This window comes from Oryza glaberrima, chromosome 1, assembly GCF_000147395.1.
Source record: "Oryza glaberrima chromosome 1, OglaRS2, whole genome shotgun sequence".
Taxonomy (NCBI): Eukaryota; Viridiplantae; Streptophyta; class Magnoliopsida; order Poales; family Poaceae; genus Oryza; species Oryza glaberrima.
The window spans coordinates 5,519,902-5,529,951 of record NC_068326.1 but is presented as its reverse complement, the minus strand read 5'-3'; the positions used below and the strand labels follow the sequence as shown (position 1 = coordinate 5,529,951).

General features: G+C 42.8%; 2 protein-coding genes across 3 annotated transcripts; one reads left to right on the top strand and one right to left on the bottom strand.

Annotated features, from left to right (window-relative positions):
- Window positions 1-826: 826 nt before the first annotated feature.
- LOC127782579 (protein SPEAR2-like) lies at window positions 827-3,521 on the top strand. Of its 2 annotated transcripts, none has more exons than XM_052309856.1 (5): window positions 827-1,618; window positions 1,716-1,832; window positions 1,914-2,107; window positions 2,568-2,683; window positions 2,782-3,435. In XM_052309856.1, the coding sequence occupies exons 1-5, from the start codon at window positions 1,211-1,213 to the stop codon at window positions 2,928-2,930; spliced, it is 984 nt and encodes a 327-aa protein (XP_052165816.1). In that variant the 5' UTR covers window positions 827-1,210; the 3' UTR covers window positions 2,931-3,435. The 2 variants fall into 2 exon arrangements, with proteins under 2 accessions (XP_052165816.1, XP_052165809.1); XM_052309849.1 differs by having other exon boundaries at window positions 831-1,618; window positions 2,514-2,683; window positions 2,782-3,521.
- Window positions 3,522-3,604: 83 nt separating this feature from the next.
- LOC127782572 (sodium/calcium exchanger NCL1) lies at window positions 3,605-8,485 on the bottom strand. Its single transcript, XM_052309835.1, has 7 exons — window positions 8,024-8,485; window positions 5,633-5,821; window positions 5,184-5,365; window positions 4,932-5,077; window positions 4,578-4,845; window positions 4,123-4,425; window positions 3,605-4,024 (listed from the first exon to the last, which is right to left on the bottom strand). Exons 1-7 carry the CDS (start codon window positions 8,439-8,441, stop codon window positions 3,776-3,778), a joined length of 1,755 nt encoding a protein of 584 aa, XP_052165795.1. The 5' UTR covers window positions 8,442-8,485; the 3' UTR covers window positions 3,605-3,775.
- Window positions 8,486-10,050: the final 1,565 nt, after the last annotated feature.

Sequence of the window (10,050 nt, the reverse complement as noted above, 5' to 3'; positions counted from 1 at the left end):
TAACCTCATAATAATATAGACAATTGCAAGTAAGTTATAAGATGTTTTGAGGTTCATCCTCACATGTACAATTACTAAACGAGTTGTTGCAAGTAAGTTACAAGATGTTTTGAGCTCTATCCTCACATGCACAATTACTAAACGAGTTGGTACTCTTACAGAATTGTAATAACCTGATAATAAAATAGACAATTGCTTAAAAAAGATGCCACAAGTTTTTCTTCTATAAACTTTTAAATGTAACTACTTGTAGTCTAACTATAATGTAATTTGTACTATAGTGTAATTAAACTGTATAACTATATTATTATCTCTATATAACTTAGTATAAAGTTTCATACTTTTTAATTTTCTTTGGAGAAACACAGTACAAACGCAGACGCTCATAACGCGCGCACACTCACCCATATGAACATACATCCTACCCTTACGAGTGCCTCCGAAAAATTGAGACGGCATATCATGAGATTGACTTTTTAATACTTATAGTTAATTGTAGTATAATTACGGTAAAATTATATTACAATTTAAATTTTTTCCATAAAAAAACTTACGGTATTTTTTTAAGATAGTCCCATAAAATATTTACAAAACTTTGTGAAATTTACCTTTTTAAAAAATCCCCAAACCGCAAACTGACAGTTTCCAAAAAAAAAAAAAAACAACTGAGTCCAATTATCACGGGGGCTTAGGTGGCTTCACTCTGAACTCTCTCACAGCCTCGGTGTGAGATCGGATGAGAGGGAGCCTTGCCCCTGACATTTCGGCCCCATTTTCTCCTACAACCTTGGACAAGAGAGGAGAGGGAGAGAAGGGAGGCGCGTGATTCGATCGAGAGAATAGGGAGCAAAGTGGAGCGAGGGTTTGGGCGGCAAATCAGCCGGGCGAAAGGAACAAGATTCCTTCGACGACGACGATCTCTCTATCTATCTGGATCTCCTCCTGCTCCCCGAGTCTCCCGCTCCTGCCACCACTCACCGCTCGCTCCCACACTCTTCGCCCTATATATATACCCCCTCCTCCATCGATTCGGTAGCCTGCCACATCCGTGCTTGCATGCGGCTCAACTCCTCTTGTGTTCCTCCGAGAACCACGCCTCCATCGATCGATCGTCTGCGATCCTTGTCACGGCTTGAACTGTGATCAAGAAACGCCTTTCTGATCGATGCGCGGTTGATTGATCTTGGTGCGGACGGAGGGAGAGAGAAAGATGGTGCAGGAGCACGGCGGGAGTAACCACCTGCAGCAGCAGCATCAGCACCAGCTGGCGAAGTACGGCGGCGGTGTGGCTGGCACCGGCGTGGCGCGGGCGTCGAGGAAGAACAAGCCCAAGAAGGTGCCCCAGCGCGGCCTCGGCGTGGCGCAGCTGGAGAAGCTCCGGATCGAGGAGCAGAAGAAGATGGAGGGTGGCGCCGCGTTGTCCTCCCACGGCGCGCTCGGCGGCGGTGATGGCGTCCTCGGCCACCTCCCTCCTCCGCCGCCGCCGTCGCTCGCGTTGAGCGCCCTGCAGTCGAGGTCCGCCGCGGACGGTGGCTTCCCGGCGGCGCTCTGGAGCCCAGTGGATCCCATCAAACACCCGTACAAGAGGAGCCTGTGCCCACAGCCTCCATCCCCGATGGTACGTGTCTTTCTCAAACCTCTCCGTGTCGCGGCGCGGCGCGCACCCGCCGGCGTGGTCTGGTCTCAAACCCGCTCAAATCTCTTTGGCTGATCAGGTGAGCACGGGCCTGTCGCTGACGGCGTCGGCGCGCCACCCAACGGAGCCCCCTTCAAACCAAATGTACAGCAGCAGCGGCAGCAGGAGCAGCGCCGCGGCGGCGGAGGAGGAGAGGGTACGTCTCAAGCCTCGCCGCGTGCCGAGTGATTGCGTCTGTGATGGTCGCTAAATGTGAGCTTGGTTAGAGGTTTTGCAGGAGACGGGCGGCGTGGACAGGTCATGGCCTTTCATGTTCGAGGGCATGGCCGCCTTCAGGACGACGACGAGCAGAGCTCCTCCTCTGGTGGCGCCTTTCTCGGCGAGGACGACGACCACCGGCGAGCTGGCAGGGTTGGCCGATGTTGGTCCTGACCTGAGCAGATACGAGTTCAGAGCAACAAATTATTTCAGGTAGATTTGCAATGCTAATTAACTTGTTGATTGATTCTGTGCTTTGTATCTTCGAAACAAAGATTCTGTTTTTCTTTCAGAAGTACAATCATTCATTAAAAAAAGTGAATCTTTACTCGGTTTTCTCTTGCTCTGCTGGAGCTGAACTAGTTATTTCATTTGCATCACTGCAAAGTATTTCACCGTTTTTGTTAAATCTTACTAGGTTTTCTCTGCCTTTTTTTTTTCTGAACATGAGTTTTCTGTGTCCCAACAACATAGTAGCAAAAGGCAAAGACCAAACGAATGAACTTGAATACCTTGTTTTCCTTGAAAAAAAGAGTAGCACATTCGGGTGCATTCTTTTCTCTTTTCGAATTGGATTCTCACGGATAATTTGATTTTACTTTTGATCTGTGATGTGCAGTGCCAATGCAAATTATTCAGACTGGACATCTGACTTTGCTCACTGCAAAAGCAGCAAGGAGAACGGCCGTGCCAGAGACCCTGCCTTCCTCACCTTGAGCTCACAGCCTCCACACCTCATCAAGCAGCCTCATGTGGTGCCATCATACAACGACTTCAGTGCCATGGCATCTCAGGCAAGTGAATGATATGCTCTACCATATTCTGAAACCAGTAATGTGTGACTTGGCTGTGAAATTGTGGTGGACTAACTGATGATGAATGTGAACTTCAGGGAAGCAACATTTCATCATCGTCGTCGCAGCCATTCTACAGCTTCCTTCCAGTCGGTCCGGTTCGTTGCGAAAGGACCTTGAGCGAGTGCAAGACCGATGTGTCTGAAGGCGTCGACTTAGAACTGAAGCTAGGAAATTGCTGAACTGAACTTGTCCTGTTGCTTTCTGAAAAAAAAAAACTGCAATGAGGTTTACCCAATTACCCTGTTGTGTGAAAAAAAGTAGAAACTTGTTTAGTCAGTAAGACCAGATGTATAATCAGTTGCTTCTAGAAGATGTTTTCCCTCCCAATAATCATCTGCTGATGGTTTACTCTGTCCCCAGTTCATTTCTAGCAAAGCAAAAGAGTGTCCATAATGGAAACATGAAGCATTTATATTACACACATGGGTCCAGATAAGATCGCGCCAAATGTAGTAGAAACTCAACAGAAAAGGGTGTCAGATGAATACATCATGTGGTGTTGATGCAGCAACAGTTTCAACAAGGAAATGAGAGAGCATGTGCTGGATGGGCAATACAGCTAATCTGTGGGGTCTGTTTTTTCACAGATCTAGCACAAGGCACAGTAGAAAACTGAACATTTTCAGACATAGATGATGTGTGTGCCAATTAGAAATTCAAAAGGGTTTGTGTAGATGTAAGATGTAATCTACGGTTGCATTGCAAGTTGATTTTTGTTCACATAAAGGGTAAAGTCTTAGCAGAATTCTAAAACTGTCAAGGACGCCAATTACAGAAATAAGCTTGCTTGGTTACTTTCAGGCAACTCTCAATTTATATATTGTGCTCATCTCTGTTCAAGATCAGGATAAACTAGAACAAATGGGAACCTTAGGATAGGCACAAGTTACAATGCACAGCGTGAAGTGCAGACAGATAAATTACAGGGAGATAAATTTACAAGATCAAACCGAAGAAAAAGTAACCGTCAAAAACAGGAGTTCAGATGCATTAGCTTATGAAGCAGAAGTTCAGAAGCATTTGCTTATGACCAGCCAAAGACGAAGTCGAGGATGTAGACGACAACGAGCGAAAGCGGGTAAAGCATGTACGCCACCAGACAGGTCCAGAGCGGGAATGTGGTTCTGAAGCTTGTGAAGAGTCCCATGATGACACAGACGAGCAGTATGATGAGCACCTCCGATGAGAAGTCCCATGTCAGGTTCCTGATGTAGATGAGCGCCAAGAACACGCCCAAGCACAGCGTGTTGTTCATGGTCACACCACCATATACCTGCAAACAAAGAATCAAACGCTTAGAATCAGTAACATTTTTGTGTAGATTTAGAAACTAGAAACGGTTTAGGAAGAATAACTGCTTCTATAATGTACCTCAGAGAAAGTAAGGGAACTGGTCCGTAGCTTCTTCCTGCTAGCGAAGATGATGGCAGACACAGCCTCGCTGGAGTTGGTCGCCAGCGGGAGGGCGATGAACGAAATGAAGAAGGATGGGATGTGCGAGGCGTTGGAGAAGTTGTGGACAGCATCAACAAGCGGGTCTGCGAATGCAGCAGCAATGGCACTGCCGAGAAGCAGGAGTCCCACGGCTTTGGTGATGCACCAGCCAGGGTTCTCAACGCTCTCAACTGTCTCGTCAGATCTGTCCACCAGAAGGTCGTGTTCCTGCCTTGTTCTCTGCAGAATTCAGACATTTTTTCAGCACTTAAATCTCTAGACGTCTGAGTCACATTCCTATATCTGAATCTTTTCGTGTATCGCCTGTCTAAGTTATGCTACTTGATATAGATTTTCAGAAACTAAAGCACTAGAGGAAGGAAAATATATACCGCATGGTAATCAGTGATGAACTTATTGGAATAGGCACCACTGGTAGGGACGCTGCGCTTGGCCTCGTTAAGCCATCTCTTCATCCCCGAGACAAACTCTGCCTCCTCGACGATATCATTGCCTGACGTGTCAAAGTCATCCATTATCTTGTCAACAGCGTCATTCTTGTCAAAGTCAACCTCCTCAAAGTTGATACCAATGATAAGTGCATGAAGCTCAGCACGGGACAGGGTTTGGCTCTCATCCATGTCAATCTTGTGGAACAACCTGCGTGTGAGGATATACAAGGTTCATGTCAAGTTCACGAGCTTTCTGTTGGCATATCAAGAGAATCAAAATGTCTAAGCACCCACTTTTTTATGACATCTTCATTGGCTGTGCCATCCTCATTAAGCAGCCGCCCGAGCGCTTCCATTTGGGCATGCCTGAGGATTCCGGAGATCACATGCTTGTGTTTTGCGTATGCAAGCTTCCTCTTCTGAATCCATGGCTGGAAAACCTGATGCAAAATGCAGAACCTAACAGTCAAAATCTAGAGACAAGAGTTTCCAACCTATGCCATCGTTTCAGGAGGCTCAAGTGTCCTTAAACATAATTGTGCTTACCTGATAAAGGCAATAGGCGAGCACAAGCGAGAATGATACGATAAGTGCCAGCAAGACAGCTAGGCGCTGTCCGTGGTGGGTCTTCAACATTTTGGGGAATTGAGCAATGATAAAGGGAATAACAGAAATCCCCATGATCCGAGCTGCATAGCTGGTTTGGACATCAGTTGAAATACCAGTGCCTGCAAAAGAAAATTTGTGCATCTTACATTCAATATATACAGAACCAGTAGGTCAAAGCAGTGTAAAGGTAAGGTTAACATAGTGGCTTGTGGTTTTTAACATGTTAACCAGAACCTCCAAATTGAATGCATCCTTACAAAGAAGCAGACAAAGATCAGTGTTTGTAACTTAAACTCCATTCTACTTTAGGATTTAGATGTAACAGGATCAACAATTATCAGAAAGACTACATTAATAACAATGTTAAATACAAGAAGGCAATTTACCAGTCAAGCTGAAGCCCTTGTTGTTCTGTAAATCAACTGCAACGCCATTTGGACCAATGTCACACTTGCCAACAACAACACAGGTTCCCCATAGAACGGTGAGAAGAAAGACGGTCGAACCAGCAAGCAACCCCATTCCAATCAGGACCTGACTTTGTGCGGTCTCTCTACTCCCGGACAGACCAGACACTGTTAATGTGACAGAACAAAGAGATCAGAACTCTAATTGGATATAGTTGGATATTCAGAGCAGTAAAAGGTGAGTAGCTTCATGATTGTAGCATATGTACCAGGAGAAATCTGTTTTGAGCAATATGGATATGCAAAATGTCAAAATCTGCATCATACCATAATACAAGATCGGTGGTCAAAATCAGAGAACTGGTTTTTATAGGAGTAAATATTCTTTTTATTAATGGCACAGAAGAACATTGATGTTTAGACTTAAGAGTGGCAGAGCCAGAAACGCTAAAAAAAATGGTTGAAGAGGGCCAACAGTGCTAGTTTTTTCAAAGTATGCCAAAGCTACAGTAAATTTAGTGTGAAATTAGAATCCATGGGGAAGGACACACGCCTGTCTCCGCCCTAGGTAAGACTGGTAAGGTGGAAAACAAATACTAATAGAGCAAAATTTCTAGAATAATGAGTTGATCAAATGTAGCATTATCATATAAAAAAGGTGTACCAGCATCCACATTTAAGTCTATAGGCAAGTCCTACATCGGTAGAATACATATTTCATTTCAGATCTCATTGCGATCAATGAACCATGTGCAGCCATGCTATCATAGTAAAGTGTAGCCAAATCAGTATTGTGTTCTTTTTAATGAATGAGTACCTGAAAATGAGCAGATAGCTACAAATTTCACTAATATTAGAGCAATATTGCCTATTATCTATGGAGAATTAGAATCTTTATGGCACACGAAAGGATTTAACGAAGAGGGTTTCCTCTTATAAAAGTTTATGAATCTTAGAGAGTAGTTAAAAAAAACGTTAATCACTATTTCCTATGTCGCAAAATAAGTTTATTTTTCACTCATCCCACATGTACCAACACAAAATAAAAAAGACTAGGATACTCCCACTATATCAAATCCCAACATAATTATTACTTGTACTATTTTATTTTTTTGCTCGCTCTGGTCTGCATTGCACGGTTTTTCTTTTCTCAAATCAAATTCCGGCAGAGCTCCTGCCGTCGGTTTTCTCAAAAAAAAAAAACATAATTATTACCTACTTTATCTACTTACATTTATTTCCTATTTTTACAAACTCCGATGCAATGATTTTTTAAAGATAAATTTATATTGGGATAGACGGGAGGAGCCAAAAATGAACTTATTGTACAACGGAAGGAGTACTTCAGTACTACTACGTCACAAATGTTTACCGTGATAGTTCAAGCATGTGATTAGTATGATCTGCTATTTTCACGTGACAAGATCGGCAACGGTCTTGAAAGGAAGACGGAACCGAAAAAGCATAATTTCTGGAAAGCTAAACTCCAACGGTCCAACCACTCTATCCAGTTGCACAACATGTTGCCTTTCAATGTGTTCAGTTAAACTACAATAATTTGGTTGCATACAATTTTACAAATATATAATTTGGAACTTTGGATGTAAAATTCTATGAGTAAAATATCAAATCTATGCCCTATTAATTTCCTCTGAGGACAAACCATCGTATTTGCTACGTACAAGAATAGTACAAGATAATGCAACACAGTAAAAGTGCATATCAAAGCAAGTCGATCACTTGATCACATCCACTAATCAGATAGGTGCAACGCACAAAGAAATATTCCATACAAAAAGGGTCAATTATGCAAGAACGTAATAATGAAAAGTAAACAGAAAAGGGGAAAGGTCAAAATGACAGGACAAGCACTGGTGGAACTTTATCATGCTAGCTTATCTGACACATTTCAGAGAAAAAGCAGAGCTCAGTAGAACTAATTCCTCGAATAAGCAGGAGGTTAATCAAAAGGCATATATACTTTGCTAGAGCTTATACTCTGTTTTTCTTTTCTTTTGAAATAGTAGAACATACTCTGGTTCAGTCACAAGACTAACAGAAACTTTAGATCTGAAGCAAACCAAGAACAGACAAATCTCTAAATTACGGATATGAGTTACTTTTTTACCCTTCATAAACACGCAAGATTTTACCAGTGCTAATTCCAAGAAAAACTTTGCATCCTCGAATGTTAAAAAATTCAAAAAGTTTCACTATAAAATCCAAAAGTCTTACTGCTAGAGTGAGTGAGAAGAAAGCCTGAATAAGTCCTAAACCTCAACCAGAGAGTAGGCAACCGATCGAATACTTGTCGGTTCATCAAAGAACAGAAGAGGCTAACGAAGGAAGCAAACCGAAATACGAGCTCACCGAGGACGAGGAGCGCGTCGGGGAGGGCGCCGAGGATGGGGAGGAGGAGGCCGCCGACGAGGCCGGGCCCCATGATCTCGAGCAGCAGCTCACTGCCGGCCGACAGGAAGGTGGCCGCCTTGTACATGAGGAACCCATACGCGAGCACCAGGAACAGGTTCCCGAGCACGGTGGTGGTGCAGGGGAGGAACCCGTACGACTGCTCGCACTTCTCCTCCGGGGCGGCGGCCGGCGGCGAGGAGGCGGAGGCGGAGTTGGAGGTGGTGAGGCGTATCACGGCTGACACGGGGTTGGAGAGGAGGGAGGTGGCGGACGCCGAGGCCGGCGAGCCGTCGGAGATGAGGCGTCCGTACGCGGCGGCGGCCAGGAGGAAGAGGACGAGCGGGACGAGCGGGAAGGAGCGGCGGCGAGTCGCCATTGCGGGAGGCGGCCGGAGGCGAGGGGCTTCTCGGGTAGGGATGGGTTTGGTGCCCGTAGCTTTATATGGTGCGATCTGTGCGATATTTGATTTATGTATTTCTTTCCTTAATTAATTTAGTAGGAGTACTACTAGTTTATAATATAGTAATATTTTTTTTTGTGTGTGTGGATCAACGGCAAGGAGAGGCTGTCTGGCTGAAGAGCCGGATCCAATGATCATATGTACGCCTTGGTTAAAGTGGTTCGTTATACATTCCTTACGTAGCGATCTGTACGCTTTAACCTTTCCAACTAGAGTAAATTCACTTTTTACCCCTGAAAACACACTCAATTTCTTTCATACCCCTAAAATTTACCCGATCCCTTCTATACCCCTGAAATTTCAATTTGATTCCTTGTATGCCCCCACCGTTACATTTTCCATCATTTCACTGTTACGTTTGGTTGTAAATGTCATTTTTACCCTTGATGCTTTAGGTTTAAATATAAGCTTCAAAAACAATTGAAAATTTTATTTGAGTGCACAGTATGTGTATTTTATAAAACTAATGGGACTAAATAATTAGTGCAGAAAATTTTGACATAAATTTTGAAAATAAAATAAATGTAATAAATTAAATTTTTTATTTGAAATTTTAATAGGACAATGGATTTTTTTATCAGGAGCATTCATAAAAAAAATGTTGTGAACATGGGTAGTCCTATCTTTATATAAATGCTCCTCATTTTTATGACTTCTTTTTAAAAAATAAATACGTATTTTTTTATTTCATTATCTAAAAATATTTTTTGGGATAAATAATACATCGCACAACAAACTCATAACTATAATAGTCTCATGTGATAAGCTTTTATATTTTTAATAATGTAATTCATGAATTTCTTTGTTCATCCAAGGGTAAAATGGTCATTTTTATAGAAAATACACGGTCAACTGACGGGAGGGGTATGTAAGGGATCAAAATCAAATTTTAGGGGTACACAAGGAATTAAGCAAAATTCAAGGGTATAGAAGGGATTAGGTAAAATTTCAGGGGTATATAAGGGATTGTCTCTTCCAAGTAACCACACTCAAACAATCAAACTATGACATGTTATACATACGCGTATAAAAACTATGGAAGGTGCGAAACCATATTTTGGCCTATTGTGTGCAGAAATTACCATGAGCTTAAACATTGAAAAATTGTGAACAAGGCAAATCTATAATTTGAGGTTTCACAAAAGAAAAAAAACTAGAATTTTAAAATAATGCTTTGGTGCGAGCACCTGATACTACGAGAGAGGAATGTGTGGATCTTTTTCCCTTTCGCCCTCAATCTCATCAACCCCTTTCTGCACGGACGACTAGGAATTCGTGGGTGGCTAGTAGCTTGGAGTTGTGGTAGGGGAGAGCACCTATGTCTCTATTGTAGTGTTATGGCGACCAATCACGTATAACGGTGATCAGCTCGACGTTAATTCTTTTCTTAAGCTGGTATCTGAGAGGTTTTTTCTTTTCTTTCCTGATCGTAGCATTTCAGGGTTGTAATTTTATTTTTTTCATGCTACATTAAAATGAAATCTCACACCTATCTTGTGTGCTTCGTTTCAAGAGAAAAAAAAAT

Excerpts from the sequence above, each read along its gene's own strand:
- LOC127782579 (XM_052309849.1), top strand. The coding sequence starts at position 1,211 with ATGGTGCAGGAGCACGGCGGGAGTAACCACCTGCAGCAGCAGCATCAG. Across the intron at positions 2,108-2,513 it reads AGAGCAACAAATTATTTCAG|TGCCAATGCAAATTATTCAG; the intron begins GTAGATTTGCAA and ends TGTGATGTGCAG. Across the intron at positions 2,684-2,781 it reads CGACTTCAGTGCCATGGCAT|TTCAGGGAAGCAACATTTCA; the intron begins CTCAGGCAAGTG and ends ATGAATGTGAAC.
- LOC127782572 (XM_052309835.1), bottom strand. The coding sequence starts at position 8,441 with ATGGCGACTCGCCGCCGCTCCTTCCCGCTCGTCCCGCTCGTCCTCTTC. Across the intron at positions 5,366-5,632 it reads CAAGGGCTTCAGCTTGACTG|GCACTGGTATTTCAACTGAT; the intron begins GTAAATTGCCTT and ends TTTCTTTTGCAG. Across the intron at positions 4,025-4,122 it reads GTTCCCTTACTTTCTCTGAG|GTATATGGTGGTGTGACCAT; the intron begins GTACATTATAGA and ends CTTTGTTTGCAG.